Source organism: Varanus komodoensis, unplaced genomic scaffold, assembly GCF_004798865.1.
Source record: "Varanus komodoensis strain SLA01 unplaced genomic scaffold, ASM479886v1 scaffold12, whole genome shotgun sequence".
Classification (NCBI taxonomy): Eukaryota; Metazoa; Chordata; class Lepidosauria; order Squamata; family Varanidae; genus Varanus; species Varanus komodoensis.
Genome location: NW_025335349.1, coordinates 16604709 through 16626025, shown reverse-complemented (window position 1 = coordinate 16626025; position 21317 = coordinate 16604709). Strand labels below are relative to the sequence as shown.

At 41.8% G+C, this 21317-nt stretch overlaps 1 protein-coding gene across 2 annotated transcripts in view; it reads right to left on the bottom strand.

Annotated features, from left to right (window-relative positions):
- Nucleotides 1-1583: 1583 nt before the first annotated feature.
- The window catches only part of OXR1 (oxidation resistance 1), a 70313-nt gene continuing 50579 nt past the window's right edge, over nt 1584-21317 (bottom strand). For both annotated transcript variants that reach the window (XM_044421780.1, XM_044421781.1), the window contains 5 exons: nt 17476-17601; nt 15982-16134; nt 6916-7011; nt 5805-5878; nt 1584-3478 (listed from right to left, as the gene is read on the bottom strand). In XM_044421780.1, the coding sequence (XP_044277715.1) occupies nt 3343-3478; nt 5805-5878; nt 6916-7011; nt 15982-16134; nt 17476-17601 (585 nt within the window). In that variant the 3' untranslated portion in view covers nt 1584-3342. The remainder of the gene's footprint in view (nt 3479-5804; nt 5879-6915; nt 7012-15981; nt 16135-17475; nt 17602-21317) is intronic.

Sequence of the window (21317 nt, the reverse complement as noted above, 5' to 3'; positions counted from 1 at the left end):
TGAGTGAGTGACTGGCCCGAAGTCACTCAATGACTTCATGGTCAAGTAGGGACTAGAACCCAGATCTTCCAGGTCCCCAGTCCAGCCTACTAACCAACACATCACACTGGGTCTCATGGTCGAGAATGGGACAGCTCCCAATAAATTGTGATTTATTACACTGAAATTGAGATTAAATAATGAGATGGAAGGAGTATGAGACTTTCTTAAACTCACATGCCTTCTATCAACTTTTAGGACAGACACTCAGGCTAGCTTTATTATCCCCATTCCCCAACACAGCATTCAACTTCTGAAGACATTCTAATATTTGATGCAGATCACTAAATTAGGTTCAAGAGAAAGCAAGAGCTACTACTGTTTGTGCTTAAATAAGAGCACAAAGAAAAGCTAATAAAGGTTCAAGCAGGATTTTGTGCGGTTATGACCATTTACTCCTTGACAAGTCTATCATCTGTATGTTCCAGCATGGTTCCCAATGGGGTATGAATTCATACTTGGCCATTTAAACTCTTAAATGACACTATTGCAATCGGTAAGAAATCCCAAGGCCTGTGTTTGCAGAAACAAACTGCATATTAAGAAAACAAAAACCATGACCACAGAAGAATCAAAGAACTTTACTGTTAACAATGAAGAAACAGAAATTGTGAAAGATTTTACCTATATCATCTCAGTCATCAATTCAAATGAAGACTGCAAGCAAGAAATTTGAAGATGACAGACTTGGAAGGGCAGCAATGAAGTAATCGGAAAACAGCATTAAGGATAAGGATGTTTCACTGGAGACTAAGGCCAAGATGACCCATATTATTGTATTATGCAACCATAATTTAGGGTGTGAAAGCTGGACAGTGAAGAAAGCTGAAAGGAAGAAAAAGGATGCATTCAAAACATGGTGCTGGGGGAGAGCTTTGCAAGCTCACTGGACCAACAGAGAGATAAATGAATAGGTCCTAGATCAAAATCAAGCCACCAATTTCTTTAGAAGGAAAAATGCCAAAAATGAGGCTGTCATAATTTGGACACATCATGAGAAGGCAAGACCCATTAGAAAAGACAATCATGCTAGGGAAAGTCAAAGGCAGAAGATGAAAGGGAGGACCAAATATGAGATGGTCTGAATCCATAAAGGAAACTACAGCCTTGCACTTAGAAGAACTGAGCAGAGCTGTTGTGGACAGAACATTTATGGGGACAACCTAAGTTGGAGATAACTTGATGGCACAAAGCACCACCACCACATAATTTAATCAGCTCACCATTGCATTTATGTCTTCCATCATCCAATAATGTTTTGTGAATGGCTACTGTAAGGTTAATTATTACAGTCTGCACTTTCTGAGTTTCAGTTCCCTGACAAAAGTTTGCATCTCTCCTCTCCCCACCACATATATAAATATGCCAACTTGAGGCTAGCCCTGCCTCTGCTAAAGTGGATAGTATCCATACAAGGTTATACCAGAATAAATTTATTAATATTTCAGGTGTCACAGCTAATTTATTTTAATCTGAATATTGGTGGTGATACCTCTCAATCTGGAAATATGTGCATGTCTAAATAAAACTCAACTCAAACTTAATTACATGTATTTAGATTTATTTGCTATATATCACTATTACTTTATAGTACTTAAAATCCATTACAGGATTGTTTATAATTAGTCTTAAATGCACAAAGACATTAATACTGCTGTGGAAAACCAAAGGGGAAAAAGCCATTTTAATTTATTTACAGTTTCTTTTGTTTGTAAACACTGAATCTACATATACTGTACTGTTCTAATAGGAATAAAGAGCTATACATTGAGACAGAAAATGATGCCCTGTATATTTAGCCATATGAAGCATGAACATGTTATATAGAGATAGAGCCTCCCCTTTTCCCTTACCACAGCAGTAAGCATTCTTCTGATAAATGTCAAACTTCTGAAACAACTTGGTATTCGCAACATACTATACAACTATAGCTAATTATTTAAGCCAAACCCTTTGGCTTTTTATTCCATTTCTAGAATAATTTAAAGTGCTAGAAGCAACCCGTCAATCAACACTTTTTCCTCTCTAAAATAACAAAAACTACTTTTAAACATTAATTTACAAGTTAATATATACAATATTCAACTGGAATAGCTGAGATTCCAGCACAAAGTCATTCACTGTCACACTTAACAGCATTTTTAATTCTGTTTTTGTTTTGCATAAACATAGAATAGAAGCTTTGAAACAAACTTTTGAATGATTATTGCCACAATGGCTTTTCAGTTTTCCTAAAAAAAGTGGACAAGAGCTACTGATTTACTATATTTTAGCTGGACTTTTTGTTGCTTTTGTTTTGAGGTCACATAACAGTAAGTTTGCATATTACACATCTACTGAGTTACGATGTCTATCTACAGTACATTACCCCATTGCATCAGAGCTGGTGCTAACTGCAGTTTACAACATAGATCCACTCAAAAGAAGAGAAAACACCACACCTATATTTTTTCTCTTGTGGGCAGGAGCAATTCTTGGAGATGATGTGCTACAAGGCTACAACAGAAGAACTATAAAACAGTATATATATCAGACACTTCTTACGCTGTTTGGAAAAAATGCATCTGTTTCATAGTCTCAGTACATATAATGCCCTGCTATAGCTATATATTACCCACTGTATTAGGCGTGCTTTGTCCAGTTTCCCATTGCTATATATCTTGACCACGTAGCTCAGTCCTTGCCCAACATTTGTCCCAAGCCTGAAGATCATTTAACAGCATGTGCAAAATATTTCAATACAATCAATAGGGCAGCCAAGGTTGGACTGTAAAACACAACAGATGAATTCTCTACATGTGAACAAAGAAACAGCACCACTGACTGGGGATGAATACTTTTTTCTAGTAAGTGGCACTATATGACTGGTAGGAACAGCACAAACTAATCATTGCTAACACATTCTCAAATCTCCATTTGTCCTCTATTTAGGCAAATGCTCCATCAGGATCTGTGTGATTTAAATGTTGTCCAAATGAAGTAACCAAAAAGGAAGTGTGAGAAATTGTTGGAGTGGGTTTAAGGGGGAACAAGAGGAGTGTGAGCCACATGGCAACTGAGAACTCCACAATGCAAATTTTTGAATATGATGAGAATGCTACAACTTTCAAAATATGAACAAGAACATAAACAGGCACCTCCCATTCCAATACCGCAGTTTTATGTAAAAGGTATTTAGATGGCCATGTAGAGAATTTTGAAAAGGCATTTGAAAGTATGCTGCATTATATTGCTTCAAGGGCTTTCTGAGCTGAACTGATCAGTGTCAGGTTTGGGACAACCTTTTGTAGTAGCAGTTAATATTTATTCAAAGCCCCAAATTTCAATGTCTTGTATAATGAAGTCTTCTTTCTTAGAAAGAGTGTGATTTCCAAATGTTTTACAAGAATGACTTCTTCCATGGTAGAGATCACCATCCAGCCACAGTGCAAATTCACCCCTGCAATATGTACAAAGAATTAGTTTGCCACCAGTTAGAAAGTTATCCCTCCACATTAAAAGCATCTATAATTGGAATGGAAGACAACATTCTGTTTCCTTCCCATCTTTGCACTTAACTTGTTGCTGCATTTACAAACAATATCATTTTTTGGGTATTCTTTCCTTGCAATGAACAATTCAAACCTTTAAGTCTGGATACTGCTGGCTTTCTTTATTTCAGCAGTATAATTTGAAACAGATGAGGGTTCATTGTTGTTATTCTGCAACCTCTCACAAAATTATGTCTACTGCTGATCTACTGCAAATCACCCAGAGATCTAACTGTACCTGGATACAGATCTACCTTCTGCCTATTCTTCCACCTTATCATCACTGCCAACTTCTGGATGCAAAGAGATAAAATTGAGCCTTTCTTGCTCCCAGGGACTGGTACACTAAGAGGCATACTAAAAATGACTAGAAAAACAAAAGGGTACTTTTTAGATAGTAGCCATTCTCACGTTTTGCCCATGAAAAGTATATGCTAAGTATTTCAACCCTGCTGCATTTCTCCAGTTCTTACTGGTGGGTTTATGAGATTGCACTCATACTATCGTCAGGATCAGTTACTCACTTGTTTGTTTGCTCTTTATTGCCCTCCTCTCCATTTTATCCAAATAACAGTCCTGTGAAGTAGGTTAGCTAACAGGCAGTGATTGGTCCAAAAATTACCCACTGACCTTCATAGGTGAGTGGGGACCAGAAGCCAAGCTCCCACATCCTGGTTCAACACACTAACCATTATAACATATTGCCTTTCATTTTGATTCACAGTGCGGAAGGTGGGAGGCTAAAAGTTATGAGAAAACAGACTGAAGAGCTCCAGGCCTTTGCATCAGGATAATGAAGCAGTTGGAAAGGAAATCCAGAATACAGGCTAAGACAGGGTGAATACAGAAGACCATCCAGTATGGTCATCCAGCAAGAGTTAACTTACTTTGGGATTTTTTTAGTAATCACTTGTTAGTTGGCTATACATATTGTTTTTCCAGAAACCTACCATTTCCCTGCTACCCTTACAGTTTTGATCAAGTATAGAAATGTGTTCTTTCAGCACTGGGTAAAACACAGATGACTGTATTAAGTAAATGGTTGTTGTATGGTTCCACAACTTGGAAACCTGGAGATTAGCAAGTCCTATGGTAGGATAAGTAAAATTTAAGAAACAGCTAGCAGTTTAGAGTGGCAAACTAGCTTATAGTTAATGTCTCTAAAAAGAAATTAACTAAAACATGTCAATATCCATGGCATTAATTGATAACAATTAATTCTTACAAGTATTCCTTTTGCCTCTCTCAATTTTTCAGTTTCTTCACCTCCCTCCCTTAGTGTACTCATGTCCTCCTGACTCAGGACCTTTTGTTCATAGAAAAGGAATACTTCTATTGCTTTAGTTCACACTGTGTGCTGATGGGATGGGACGTAGAGTACAAAGAGGCACAGAACTGGCAGCTGTTTGAAATATGATCTGATTTTTTTTTTTTAAGTTGAAGCTGCTGCTGTTACACTGCGTTTATATCCCACCTTTAGATCTGTCTAGAAAAAATAAGGTTGAAAATCTTGAAAATTATTTCGAGGCTGTCAAGAAGAAAAATCTGTGAATGCCCAACAAGTTTTGAACAACAACATTACACAGGTTGCTGTCAGGATAAAATGGAGAAGAAGGTGACCAAGTAAGGCACCTTTGGTTCCTTGCTACAGGAATGTACACCACTTCAAAAAGAAAACCTAAATAATACTACAGTAGACTCCCAACTATCCGGCCTAATGTGGCGGAAGGGCAGGCCAGATAGGCTGGAGTTCTATAAATGCTCATTTCCTACCCCACCCATACCATTAAAAACACCTTTTTTATACCAAAACCCGCTCTTATTCATATTTTCTGACCTCTTAGTACAGGCCAGTACTTTATAAATGTTCATGTATTGTACTGTACATTTTAAAAAATTATTACAGAAAAAGGCAGTCTAAGGATAAAATTATTGTACACATTTTAAGATAAATTTTATAATGTCTAACTTAATTGCAGGAAACATAAAATCATGTACACTGTACAGTATGAATACATACACTTTTAAAATAAACAAAACATTAAAGTAAAACATAGGCTTAATTCTTACAAAAATTATTTAAACTTATTTTACTGTTCATTGATAGTTATTTTTTAACTAGGCCGGATAGTCGCAAGCCGGATAGTCGAGAGTCTACTGTATAAGAACTGCATTTATTATTCCTTCAGGAATTATAGATACTACAATTATCACTAACAGCACACATTTACTTACCCTCCACCACCAAAAGCTAGGGCATCCATGTCTCCTTTAAGAAAAAACATATTGTCTCCAGTCCACTTAAAGATCTAGTGTAAAACAGAGGGAGAGAGCCTGTTACTCTCACAAAACACAGAACCCTCCCCACCCCCCATCAAAAAGCACCACTAATTTTTGGTTGAGACAGAACTAGGGAACCTATTTGACTGGCAGGACATGCAACAGATAGTTGATGCAAACTGTGTTCTTGTTCAGTGCTCCAAACAGTCAACATGCTTCTTTTAAGAAATATATTTGTTTCTATTCCCCGCTCCTGAGTTTTTCTATTTTTATCCAGCTAAAATAGGCAGAACCCTTAAAATAATGCGTTTACCTGCAGCCCTAAAACAATTCATGGCTGGGGCCAATCACTACAACAGCCCGCCTTGTCAGGGTTGCACATAATGACATGCTCTTTTGTCCCCACTATGGTTCAAATATTCACAACAAGAAGCCCTGCAGGGACATAAAACCAGGGTGGCTTCTCATTATGTGTGAACCCGGTCAGCGCATTCAGTCTTCACTGAGGGATTTTTTCCCCCTGGGCTGTGTGTCCATGTCCTAATGACTGTATTTTAGTTATACAAACACTGAAGTTCACTCCAACAGCAGGCCATCTCCCTTCCTATTTCTTAGTAGCCATTTTGGCTACATAGCCATTATAAATCAATACCTGGTGAATTTAAGTGTTTATACATATACTTTTATTTATTTTTACACTTACATACAAACTGAGGTACTGACCTGGGATGGCCGTGTGCTCATGTAAGCACGTGAGATGTGACATGCGTAAGAATGATCTTACTTTAAAGGGCACTATTAATAAGAATTTTGCTACATTTATTACTATTCCTTAGCATATTTTTTCTAGAACAGCACTATTGTTAGAATTCCCTGTTCTGTTCACAAGCAGAAAGAATACTTTCATTAAAATCAAAAGACAAACTAAAGAAAGATGAGATTTCATTCACAAAAAGTTAACTTTTTTCATAGATGGGATTGAATCCATCAACACCCATTTAAATGGATTACATTTCACAAGAAACTGTGATGCCATCTTATAGCAATCATCCTTTTAAGTCCTTACCTCAAAATCTGGACAGAAAGTAAAAAGAAAGGTTTCTCCAGTGCCATAAAAGCCATCACTCACTTTAAAGGGCTCTGATGCTAATGCACCAAAGATCTAGAAAAAAGAATAAAAATGACCTGGTTATCATGTCATTTCTACCCTTACGCACAACATACCGGAAATCTGTTTCAGCTGTATCTCATGAATATGAAAACTGGAGGATCATGTATGTTGATGTAATTTATTTCTACCCATTCTTTAACTCAGGGGTCCCCAAACTTGTTGTCCCCATGGGCACATTTTCCATTTTGAAAAAATGTCCTTGACACCACCAACTTGAAAAACTGTATGTTCTAGAGCGTTAAAGGCCAACTACAAAGATGTGAAGCGTGTCCCCTTGCGTGTGTGTGTGCATGCAGAGCATAAATATGTACCCTGTACATGCACTACTCTCCCTCCCTCGCCTTTTTTCTCATCCCTCTTTCTCTGACTCCTCTCTCTTGAGCTCTATCTCTGCCTCAGATTCTCATATAACAGACTGAAGCAGCTTCTTCATATATTTCCTTGGAAAAGCCCCTTTGCACAAAATCATCTAGGCACGAGCAAAGTCAACTGCTCAACAAAAGCTCTGTTGCCCAAGGTTCCTTGATGGAGGGTGTACTTTGCTTACGCCCAGCCATTTTTGACAAGATGGCTCCCCTCACGCCATAGAAGCCTATAAAGAATCTAAAGGCACAACATGATGACATTTCAAAATAAAGTAAGAGCAGGTTGCTCACCTGTAACTGATGTTCTTTGAGTGGCCATCTGTGCAGTCACACATATGGGTTCTGCGCCTGCGCAGTGCCTTTTGGCCAGAAGATCAACAGCTAACGGTTTTTGGCGGGAACTCTGCTCCCCCTCCCCCCTAGCATTATATAAGGAGCAGAGTGTCCGCCATTTTCCAGTCTTTGAAAGACCGACGTTTGTTCTTATAATAAGGTTTGTCAGTATGACAAGATAGCCAAATTCAGTAGTGGTACGACACATAGCAAAGAGATCATAGTATGGAAAGAAATAGTCGGACCACCCATGACACCAAGCGGGGTCGGAGGGTGGGTTGTGTGACTGCACAGATGGCCACTTGAAGAACATCAGTTACAGGTAAGCAACCTGCTCTTCTTCGTCGTGGCCTCTGTGCATCACACACATGGGTAGAATAACAAGCTTACCCCAAATGGAGGAGGGAGGTGTCATCAGCGAAGGACAGAAGAAAGGACAGCTCTGCCAAAAGAGCAATCCTGCCTGGCATGGACATCGAGTCTATAACGTCTGGCGAAGGTACATGGGATAGCCCAAATGGCCGCCCTGCACACATCTTCTATCGGGACCCCTGATGCAAAGGCCGAAGAAGCAGCAACAGCTCTTGTAGAATGACCTCTTGGAGTAGATGGCAAGTCCAACTTAGTTAACTGATAGGACAGGACAATTGTATTTACTATCCATTTCGAAAGACGTTGTGAAGTGACTGGACAGCCTCGGTCATGTTCCGAATATTTCACAAAAAGTCTATTGGAATGCCAAACAGACTCAGTCCTGGACCTATAAAAGGCTAAGCAACAACGAACGTCCAGCATATGTAGAGATCGCTCTATCGGATTTGAAGGGGTCAGAAAGAATGCCGGTACAACGATCTCCTGTTGCATGTGAAACGAAGCAGCGACTTTCGGAAGGAAAGACGGATCCAGCCGAAGAACCACTTTTTCCTTATGAAAATTTAGAAAAGGGGGGTCTACCCGAAGGGCGCAGAGTTCAGAGGATCTACGGTCTGAAGTCACTGCAACAAGGAAGGAAGTCTTCCATGAAGCAAGGCACAGATCGATCGTCGCCATGGGTTCGAAAGGTGATCGAGTCAGCGCTTGTAAAACCACTGAAAGACTCCAGGTGGGCATTAGAGGTTTTATAGTTGGATGCAGATTACTCAATCCTCTCAAAAATCTTTTAATCAGAGGTTGAGCAAAAATGGAGAGACCATGTATAGTTCCCCAGTAATGTGAAATCGCTGCTGTATAAACTTTTATGGACGAAGGTTTGACTCCAGACTGATGCAATTCAAAGAGAAACTGAAGTATCTGCGAAACAGAAGCCGAGGGGGCCGGAAACAAGTGTAAATTGGCAAAGTTAGAGAATCTCTGCCATTTTGCCGCGTACGACTTCCTAGTAGATGGTCATAGCGCATATACGAGAATATACTGTAGGTCTGGGTGTAGACTCTGCTGAGCAGGAATGGCAGGGATGGTTGGTGGCGTTAATACCAGTGCATTGCAGCTGGTCATCGTATCCTCCATGCAGTCAGTTTCAGCAACAGCAAGTCTGGGTGGCGGATCGTGCCCTCCCTCTGGGTAACGAGATAAGGAAGAAGAGGAAGTTGGAGAAATTCTTCTTGGGAGACGTGAAGGAGAGTTGAGAACCATGGCTGCCGTGGCCACCAGGGGGTGATCAGTACCCCTGTGGCCCCTTCGTGAATGATATTTGCCAACACTCTCATGATGAGTGGGATCGGAGGGAAAGCATAACAAGTCATATTTGTCCAGGGGATCATGAAAGTGTCCCCAGCGAGTCCTGACCCATCCCCACTCTGGAACAATAGGCCGTGCATGCCCTGTTCTGTTGTGTGGCAAACAGGTCGATGTCTGGCTGGCCCCATCGGTGAAATAGCATGTCGCAAACCCGATGGTCTAGCTCCCATTTGTGTGACCGCAACATATGTCTGCTCAAGAGATCCGCGTCTGTATTTTCTGTGCCCGCAAGGTGAACTGCTAGAAGAGTGATACCTCTCAGTATGCACCAGTCCCAAATCTGCATGGCCAGGCGGGCTAGTTTCCGGGATTGGGTTCCCCCTTGTTTGTTCAAATAAAAGACCGTCGCCATGTTGTCTGAGGTCACCTGGACGACCTGGTGTAGAAGCACATCCTCGAATGATTGCAGGGCTTTGAAAATGGCAGGAAGTTCCAGAAAACTGATATGGTTCCTGCAATCCCGGTGACTCCATATCCCCTGGGTACACAGATCGGAGCAAATTGTTTCCCATCCCAGCAGGGACGCATCGGTGCCGAGGGTTACTGTAGGGTACCAGGGTGGAAACGGAACGCCTACAGTCAGATTGGCTGGGTCTATCCACCATAACAGGGACTGAAGAACGGAAGCCGGGAGTCGAATCCATTTGGTAGGTGGATCTGTCTGTGGTCGAAACATTCCGTTGAAGAACAGTTGAAGGGGACATAGCCTGAGTTTGGCAAGCGGAACCACAGCAATGGAAGCAGACATGTGTCCCAACAGGCTCTGAATAGACTGGGCGGGGACGGTTCTTGCTTGTCGAATCCGAGAGATGTACTGAGCAATCACATGCCGTCTGTCCCGAGGAAGGAAGGCTGTTGCCAACGTCAAATCCAGCCGGGCTCCGATAAAGTTGATCACCTGCGTAGGGAGAAGGGAAGATTTCTGTTGATTAATACAGAGTCCAAGATCGTGCAATAGAGCACATGTAAACTCAACAGCAGACGAAAGTCCTGCTTCTGTGTCGGAGACCAGCAACCAATCATCAAGGTACGGGTATATCCGAATTCCACGTAATCGAAGGTGTGCACAGACAGGAGCCATACACTTTGTAAAAACCCGTGGTGCAGTGGCTAATCCAAACGGTAGCACATTGAATTCACAGATTTCAGAGTCCACCGCAAAACAAAGGAAACGCCTATAACTTGGGTGTATTGAAATATGAAAATAGGCATCCTTCAGATCCAATGAGGTGAACCAATCCCCTCTTCCCAGCAACGGGAGAATACTTTGAAGTGTGGTCATCTGAAACTTCTTTGGTGTTATGAATCTATTGAGAGCTCTCAAGTCCAATATTGGTCTGAGACCCCCATCTCGTTTCAGGACCATAAAGTATCTGGAATAGAACCCGTGGAATCCCTCCGATAATGACAGGCGACGAATAGCTCCTTTAGCAAGGAGTTGGTGAATCTCGTCTAACAGTACCAAGGAGTATAGCGGATAGCATTCGGTGATGGCACAACGTCGAATTCGATTCCATATCCATGCTGAATGATAGATAACACCCACCCATCAGATGTGATATGATGGACTCCCAAATGGAGAGCCGACTCTTCAGTCGATCCCCAAATGAGAGGGGGGAGGGTAGAGTTGGAATGAGAGGAGAGGTTCGCTCGTCACATCAGCGCTGTCGCCTGTCCGTATCAAAGCGGCGGCGGCCCTGTTGGAAGCGCTGGGGTGGTTATTGCCTGCGATGCTGCTGACGTTGATGCGGTTGCTGTTGCCGAGGTGGAAATTGTTGACGGTACTGTGGACGTGACCATGACCACTTACGTCGGGGTAGAGACTGCAATTCCATACAACGGGCCGTCATCCTTGATTCATGGATTTTCATCAATTTGCTATCCGTTCTCGCATGGAAGAGACCGGAACTGTCGAACGGCATCTCAATTCTCCGCTTCATCTCGTCCGGAAAATTGCAATTACGCAACCAGGCGTGTCTGCGGAGGGAAATGGCACCGACCAGCAACCTCAAATCAGAGTCCATGTGGTGCCTCGCGGTGGAAAGCTGTTGCACCGCCACTTGCATAGCTTCCTTAACAAAAGTCTTGGCAAGTTTGCCCTGGTTTCCCGGGAGGGTATCGATGATGGCGTCCAGGCGTTGCATAAGGAAATACTGGTAATGCGCCATGGTTGCCTCATAATTAGAAATTCGTAAACCAAGGCCCGAAGCTGCGTATACCCGGCGGGCAAGGGGATCAACCTTTCTGCCCACTTTGTCACGAGGCAAGGTGTGTCCACGGGCTTCCCGACCCTGTGAGGATTCTACAACATCCGAATTCGGCTTGGGGTGACGGAGAAGAAACGGGATGTCCTCTTCCCGCACCCGATACATGGACTCGTATTTACGAGAAGTCGGTTGTGGGTGAGCTGGGAGGTCCCATGGCTGGGTCATTGCCTGTCGTAAGGTCGTAATAAACGGCAAGGCAATAGATGTGAATGATTCGCCCCTGACCACATCATAAAAATGATCGGTGCTCGGTCCCCGCTGTTGGTGGACTTCTATATCGAGCGATCTCACTAGTTTGGCCATCAGATCGTTAAACGATATATATGGTTCCTCGGGCGACCCTGGGCCCTGAGAAGCAACCGCTGCATCCGGTGAGGTCGAGTCAGCCTCAGACTCGTCGGATTCCATCCAGTAGGGGGGTGGTACACTGGAGGAAGAATCTCCTGGTGACTCTGATCTGCCACTTTCTTTAGATGGGGCCCTCAGGGCATCTCTGGGCATTGAATGGAAACGTTCCCGAGGTGCTGGTGGCGAAGATTGTCCCCTGGAGGTCGGACAATAGGCTACGGAGTGGTACTCTTCCCGTCTCGGAGCGGAGGAGTACCTGGAGTGGTACCAATCATCAGACCTTGCATCCGAGGAACGGCTCCTACGGCTTCTCGGAGGGGAGATGGCAATCTCAGTATCCATCGGGATTGGAGGCATCGGGGTTGGTGATCAAGCTCTAGGTGGAGGATCTCGTATTTCCCCATCAGAGATGGAACCACGCCTTGAATCCAGAATGGGTTCGGCTGTCGGTCGGCGCAGTGAGCCCGGTGGGGTAACCCTCATAGCCGCCTGGATGGTCGGGACCGAGGGGGTCGGTTCCAAAGCAGGGATCAGAATCGAGGAAGAGGCCGAGCCCGAGTGGTGGTGTTTTGCCTGCTCGGGGTTCTTCGGCTTCTTAAGCGGCTTGCTCGTCTTATCTTTCTTGGCCTTCTTATGCACAGGATATTTATCTGAGTCGCTGTGCTTTCTTTTTTCCTTTTGTTTCCTCAGTAGGGAAACAGACTGGTCGGCCATGGTATGAGTGCCTTCTTCAGAAGGGCATGAGGGCGGAGCAATGGAGGAAGAGGCCGGGCGTTGCAGCAGGTCAGCCGAAGTTGGACGGCCTTTGGGGGGGGCCACAACAGTGGAAGGCTTAGCCACCAGCCGGTCCAATTGGAAGAGAGCCTGGTCCCATAAGAGTTTGCGGAGGCGGTTCTCCCTGTTCTTCCTCGCCTGTTTAGAGAAGGCCAAACAATGGCCACACTTATCGGTTCTGTGCCCTTTCCCCAAACAAAGGAGGCACAGATCATGCGGGTGCGCGGCGGGCATTTTGGAGCCACATTTTCTGCACTTGCTGAACACCACCCGTTGCGCCATCGTAGAAAGAAGAAAAAAGGAGATCGTAAAGCAGGAAAGTAATATTTTTGGTTTTTTTTTTTATAGGAACGATAAAGAAGAAAAAATGGTACAAAGTTAAGAAGAAATATAAGTGAAGTACTAACAACAAGAACAAGGGATACAAACTTGGTAGGAAAAAGGAGAGATTTTTGAACGAGCAAGAAGGTAAGTAATAATCTTAGCAAGAGTGAAGCGGCACGAGGCACAATGAACGGCGGTCGCAAAGACTGGAAAATGGCGGACACTTCGCTCCTTATATAATGCTAGGGGGGAGGGGGAGCGGAGTTCCTGCCAAAAACCATTAGCTGTTAATCTTCCAGCCAAAGGCACTGCGCAGGCACAGAACCCATATGTGTGATGCACAGAGGCCACAAAGAAGAACCAATGTCACCTGGAATTTATTACCATAAGCAAGATATTTAATGACATGTCTTTGTGGGGTTGTATTATTAGAGGCTTTTCCAGTAACCAAAGTATACGCTTAAAAATAATTGAAAAAAGTGATACTACCCAGGGCAACAATGACTAGCTGCCATTACTAGTATCTGGGTGAAAGTTGTTTCCACATTTAGGTTAGGGATTATCAGACCAGAATAAGTAGTCTGTCCAGCTTGCTTTTATCAACCCTGCTGATTCAGCTGTATTTGTCATTCATACAGGTAAGTCTGAGGAAACACCTGCTTGAAAGCACACTAGAACAGCCGTCATCAACTTGCAGACCAGAACATCTGGAAGACTACAGCTCCTACCGTTCCTCACCACTGGCTAAGTTAGCTAGGGCTGATGGAGTTTTGGTATGTGGAGGGACACAGGTTGGTCACTCTTGCTTTGTTAAGATCATACCAATCCTTATTCTACACATCTGTGACTGGCCCTTCCACTTCCAACTCACTATGATTGCCTTCCTATAAGTGGTTTGTTTCATGACTTCTGGCCTTCACACTAGAACGTACAAGTGACAAAGCACAGCACCATAAATCACAACAGTTTAATTCTGAGATGGCAGTTCTATAGTTCTCTCTCTCTCTCTCACACACACACACACACACACACACACCAGGAGAAAGCAAAACCAGAGAAACAGACACACTGCACCTACTCATTTTCCCTATTGGTTTAACATCTCAGCTGTAGAAAGCTTTTGGGGTTTTAATACCTGGCCTTGTATTTGAGGTAATCACTATGAACTACAGAGATTCACACTTTAAACCTGGTAAAAACATTGGGTAGGATGGATAAAAATAATGATTAAAAATTAATAGAACTTTTCATTAAATTCAGTTCATTTTTATTAATTATAGTCCACTGCAATGTAACAGTTGAAATATCCAAAGCATTACAAAAGTAAAAGTGGAAAAATTAAACGTAAATCAGAAAAATTAATAAGAAATAAACTTAGCCTAAAGACAATATCCTATAATAGTGAATTCCAGTTTTTATAGAATTGTCTGTTTACCAAACCAAGGATAAAATGCTGACTCAAACACTCTAACAATTAAACTTCTTCAAAGCAATCTTTTCTGTCATTGGGCAACTTCAGACTTCTCAACAGAGACTGGATTGCATGTGCTAATGCAACATTATTTATGTAACATAATACAAGCCATGAGTAAAATTACTCATGAAATTTAGCTAATGCCATTAGGAAAGTAGAAATTACTGTTTTCCTAAAAGTAGAAAAGAAGTTATTCTAAAATTTACCAAAAGGCAAGAAGTCTGTGACAAACTGATCAGTTTCTCCTTTTTTAACATGTCAACAAAGTATTTTATAACAACTATTTGCTAGTAACTATTTCTCAGACTGATTTTTTCACTTTTGAATAAGGTATGCCCTGGACCTGAGATAGATTTAACATATGCAAAATCTTCTACAAAAACACATAATGTATCACTTAAACACCTTTGAGCTTGAACATGAAGCCACTGAAGGAAATAAGTCTCTAAATAACCAAATTTCTGTAGTAAACATATCTTATACTGATACCAAGATTTTCCCCTAGATAGAAAAATACGCAAAATGTGTACAGTACAAGAGATGCAAGGCCTCGTTGTTGGAGTGAAATGATGTAAATAATACATATGCAATTTAGTAGTAAAACAACAAGGCTTGGTGGTTAGTCTGCACCAGTATTTCATAAATATATGGAGCAACATCTGTGGGAAACCTGAACTAAATGATTTAAAATGGCCTTCATTTAAACTAATTCACCCTGTGACTATCATTAGCTTTTTGCTGCAACTGATGAAACATCAAATATCACATTAATAACCATCACACTGATGTAACATGCATTCAGGCTTTCAGCAATGAGCTGTCTGTGTTGTTGCATTTTAAAGGCAATACATTTATTATGGTGGCTTCATCTGAAGAAACACAATCTTGCCTATTAGAGTTCACAGTTCAGTATTTTCAGAACTTGAATCATACTTCCTTTACAACAATAAATGCCAGTTTTTTTAAGGTGCTACAGGACTTTTGTGTTATTGTAAGCCTTGAAGTGGGCTTCAATATAGGGGTCCTATACTGATGGCTTGGATTGATTTTTCTATTGAGAGCAGCCACATGAAAGCAATGTTCTGACAAGTGAAAGTTCTGAATTTCTCCCAAAGAAATATCAATCTAGGATCTTAGAACATGAGACCTTCAAGGACACTCTAGCGGCTTTTTTCCCCAGAATCAATTCATTGAAGACAAGGAGAGAAACAACTTCCTCTATTGGTTAATTGTCCTTCTCTGTGGTAAAGGTCTCATGTAGTAACATGGCTAAATAAAGAAACCTTAATCTAGGAGTTTCAAGGAGAACAGAAAAAGGTGATGAGTCTTAATTCCATACCTGCCCATCGCTGTCCTTGATAACCATTAGCACTGGAGTGTCCAACCCCATCATGGTTCTGTACAAAGTCTTTAAGCTCATGCCATGCTTTGCAGTACTGTAGACAAGGGTCCATGGATACCCAATAGTCCGAGGTGGAAGGTGTTTTGTTAACTATTAAAAAAGAATTGCAAATCAATTCATGCATATTGAATAAATGGGTTAAGCTGCTGAGCTTTTAGAGCTTTGAGATGAAACTATTCAGTCAAGCAAAAAGGGACAAGACTTTCCTCTCATCTTTCTTCTGAACATCTGTAATCCATTCCTTGAGGATTGAGAACAGTTTCCAATGTGGGGCTTACGTTCCTACTGATTCTCTTTCACTGCTTTTCAAATAGATATTCAGTACTTCTGGGGATAAATGGAAATGAATGAAAATGCTTGTTTCTGGACAGGTTCAACGGAACTGTATATGGGAGCTTTGCCAACCAGAAATTAGTTTCTCAATTTATTCCAGCTCATCTCCTTCCAACCTAGTACTAAATCTCTCCCTTGGATCCCACTTGACCAACAGAATCATTGAGAGCTTGTTGGGTACTGTCCTTAATCTTATAGCTACCCTAAGAAACTTTATACCAGTGTTTCTAATATTAAATTTAAAAAGAAAAGAAGGGATTGCATTTTTCACTAACTACCTGGATCTAAGTTAAGTCCATAGAAGACACTAAGATTTACTTCCTACTAAGGAAGTAAGATTCCTGTACTCTGTCAGGCTAAATGCCCACTCCCCAGGCATTTTTGCTACACAGGATTTTTAGCTTTTCTAATAAAGGTTAATAAGAGCAAAGGAATTCAGAATAATCCTAAATTTGGCATGAATCATGAGTTAATAATGCTTACAGTCGATACACTGAGATTAATGGTACCAACTTAAATCAACTTAACTCTTAATGATCAACTTAAATCTCATTGATTTCCATGGCTATACTCTGAGAAATGACTAATTCAGGATCTAGTCCTTGGTATTTTCATGTCAATTCCCATTCAAACATGACAGTCTCTCTTGCTGATAACTCTGAGCAGTTATAAGCTATTTGTGGCAATATGCTAAAGGGGAGATAATTAGTGATAAGTAATTCCTTATCTGCAGGCAAGAGAAGGAAACAAGTTGAGAACATTCTGCAATTCATTTGGGGGCAGATGCTCATGCCCTCACAGCTTTTGTGACTTAGACATATAGAAATGAACATACAAGCAAAACGAATAAGAATACAGCATGCTGAAACCATATCAAAGCATTGTGGAGCCAAAAGTAACTCGCTTCACAGTGAACTATCACATTAACAAATTGGGTGCAAGGGGAAGTTTTATTGTTTTTTGCTCATTTGCACATACCAGACCTTCAAGAAAAGGATTAGGGTTGCCATTACAGTTTAGTTTCCTTCACCAACACTCTTTAATACAAAGCGAAACTTCTAGCATTATGAGGAATGCTTTATTTTTCCTTTTTCATACCTTTTCTATTTGCTCTACTTGCAGCAATTCACTGGGTTCACTAAGATTTGGCCGAAATGCTTCAGGCTCCAGCTCGGTCTTGATAGTTGTTGCCTGCTTTGAATGTGTATCTTCCCTTGTGGTAATCTGCAAAAAGGAAAAAAAAATAAGTCAGCGTTCTAAACCCTGTGCAATATGCCCCAAAACTGCAAAAACTCATCAAAACCATCTGTGCTTGTGCTCCCTGCACAATTCCAAATTTACAGATCATACAACTGATCAAACCATTTACACAGTACTCTTTCCTACAATAAGTTAGCTATACGTTTTGTGGTATGTCCCAGTACATAGTACATATCACTCCTGCAACATTAAAAAAGGAACATTTTTGCCTATATGCAAACTTGCAGTCGTTTTCTAACTTGCAGGTTATAGTGTCAAATTAGACAAACTAGGGAGAGGCAGATGCTTGTGTTTTTAGGATGAATATGCTCCACAACAAGTGAAAGGTGACAGTTCATGCAAGCCCACATTTGTCCAGTGGACTAACTGTAAAGAGACAACCCCACGAGACTGTTTAAATCCACCAATTTGGGTAGCTTTAAAAGGAGACTGCCCAAATTCATGGAAAATTCATGAAAGCTATCAGTGGTTATGGGTCTTGATGGCTATATGCTACTTCCAGTATTTAGAGGCAGTATGCCTATGTATGTATGTTTGCTGCTGGAGGACTGGGGCAGGAAAGGACCATTGTACTCATATTCTGTGTGAGGGATCCTGCAAGCAGCCACTGTGCTCACTATTGTGTGAACAGAATGTTAGACTAGATGACCTGGTCCAGTATATCTTTCTTTATACACTTATTTTTCTCCTTTTGTCCACTTACAGATTTGCATGTCATCTTGATACAATGTCTGTTACATATAATAGGTGCAATTATGCATTATTATACTATTTGCTCAACCTCATGATGAGACTTACATTCCTGATATCTACACATGTCCTGTAGGATTAGTTTCTGTTTTCTGAAGCCTGAAGATGTGGAAAAAATGCTTTCATCAGTTTGAACCACCAGAGGCTCTTAATCCTTGCCCATTATGGCATCTTTGTGCTAGGTGTGAGCAGGGGCAGCTGACTAGATGGCCTAGAGAAATACACTGAATGATAAAGTTGTCCCTGCTGCTTTGAAGAGTGCAGTGGCGCACCCATTCCTCAGAAAATGCCTTCCTAGATCCTAAGATGCATACTAATAATCATCTATACAAATGTGTCCCCTTTTGGGAAAACACTTATGAGAAAATAATGGTGTTTTAGCTATAGGGGTTCCTACTGCTAAAGAAAATCACCACCTTGATCTATTCTGTGTCCAGGTATGGTTTCATGACAGAAATGACCTTGCTTATTTTGATGAATGACCTTCAGATAAGGAACAGCCATTTTTCAGTCCCTTAGCAGCTTTTGATAATCTTTGCCATTAGTCTCCAGACTATCTCTGTGAAGTAGAGGCACTATTTATGATGACCTGGCTCAAATTTATGGGCTAAGATCTAGAGAAGAACATTACATGACTGAGTCTTGGCTCCCTCATATTGAATGTGCAACGCCAGAAGGCAGTATTTTATTTCCAACCCTACCTAACTTCTATATGAAGCAACTAGATTTGGGGAAGGTGTCATCACTGTGCTGACTATACCTCTGACTATACTTTCTATCTCTACATTTGTGTCAGCAGAGGACATATATTCTTAACCACTGTATGGATGCACTCATAGGATGATTGAAGGCTAATACACTGAAACGACAGACTGACAGAGTATGGTTTGGGGGCTTCTGTACCTAGGAGTTTGACCTCTTCCGGACAGGATTGTACTCCCTCTGGAAGAGTATATACTTGGTCTGGGGGTGTTCCTGCACCTGGATTCACCTTTATCACTGGAAGCACAGATAACTTTAGTGGCCTAGGGTGCCTGTTACCATAATAAGTTGGTATGACATCTATGCCTGTTCCTGGATAGGGACAGTCTAGCCACTGTGTTTCATGTGCTGATGACCTCCTGATGGACAGCTGTAATGAACTGTATGTAGGGTTACCTTTGCATCTGGTTTGGAATTTGCAGCTAGATGCCCAGTGTGCCATTCAGCTCTTTAGCTATTACACCTTCATTAAAAGAACTGCAGTGGCTGCTCATTAGCTACTGAGCTATGTTGACCTATGAAGCCCTAAATAACTCAGGTGCAAGGCACTTAACATGCCACCATTTCCAAGTTATGCCCAGCTGACCTCTGAGATCTTTGAAGGAGGGCTTATTGGTCATTCCATGACCAACAGAATGTCACTGTGTAATGTCATGTCCAATAGCAGTGCTCACCTTCCACATAAAGTTTAGAGGCAGGAACTGATGAGTTTCAGCTGTCTTCTGAAAACTTTGTCTGGCTTGTAATTTACTGAGACACTACAAACAGGATGGTGTTCAATGTGGATAAGTGCAAGGTCTTGCACTTGGGGCATAGAAATGGGTGTCATAAGTACAGGTTAGGGGACAAGTGGCACTTGTGAAAGTGACCTCGGGGTGCTGGCTGACTGCAGGCTAAACATGAGTCAGCAGTGTGATGCGGTGGTCAAGAGGGTAAACATCACCCTTGGTTGAATAGCCAGAAGCGTGGCTTCTAGATCGAGAGAGGTATTACTACCACTCTATGCAACTCTGGTGAGCCAACAACTGAAGTATTGTATTCAGTTTTGTTCCTTGTTACAGGAAGGATATAGCCAGGTTAGAGTCACTGCAGCGTAGAGCCACAAGGTTGGTGGCCAGTTTACAGGGAAATCCATATGAGGTGAGACTGAAGGAAGTGGGTCTTTTCAGCCTGGACAAGAGGAGACTCAGAGGGGATCTGGCAACAGACAGGTATGTGAGGGGGTGACACACACGAGGTGGGTAGAGACCTGTTCTCCCCTGCAGAAGAGGGCAGGCCACGCTCCAATGGAGCCAAGCTCAGGGAACCAAGATTCAATTTAGATGCCAGGAAGCACTTCCTGACAGTTAGGGCCCTGAGCGTATGGAATGGACTTTCATGAGAGGTGGATGACGCCCCATCGGTGAGGGTGTTCAAGGATATGCTAGACATGCACACGGTGGGCATGTCGTGAGCGGAGAGGCTGGAGCTAGGGGTCAGACTAGATGGCCAGGGAGACCCCTTCTGACTCACCCTGTTTCTATGTGACTCTGACTTAATGTTTATTGTTTCCTGCTTTAAGTTGTGGTTCATTAATTTTAAATCATTTTATATTGTATTATGTATGTATTTTAACCCTAAGTATTCATATGTATATATACCTTTTATAGGAGTTTGTGAGAAATGTTATGTTAAATAATATAACGCCAGCAGCAACAATACTAACAATACTGTACACTCATGGATCTAACTATATTTAATTATTTTTATAATGATATTTACCAAACTGCATTTTTAGGCAGGTTAGGTAGTTTGTACCTGCATGTTTGTTTACTTAGGGCCCAGTGATACATTGCAGTAACAAATTTAAGAATGAGAACATGAACTCCTGCTAAGAGCTATAAAACATGAGGCTGGGGAGGGATTTAAAGCAGATAAATGGCTGATGGGACAGTAATGCTGAACTCATCCTTTACTGGCTGCTCCCCACAGCAGCTACTTCCCCTTCCCTGACTAGCTAATCTCCAGGGCTGAGACTTCTCTAAGAACATTGGGGAGGTGGGGGCGGCGCAGGGTAAAAAGCAGGTGGGGGAGCAGCTGTTTCCTTCCTGTGCCTCTCTGCTCAGAATATCCTTCCATTTTACAGCTGTTGCAGCCTATATCCCAATTCAGACTTTCCCAACCTGGTG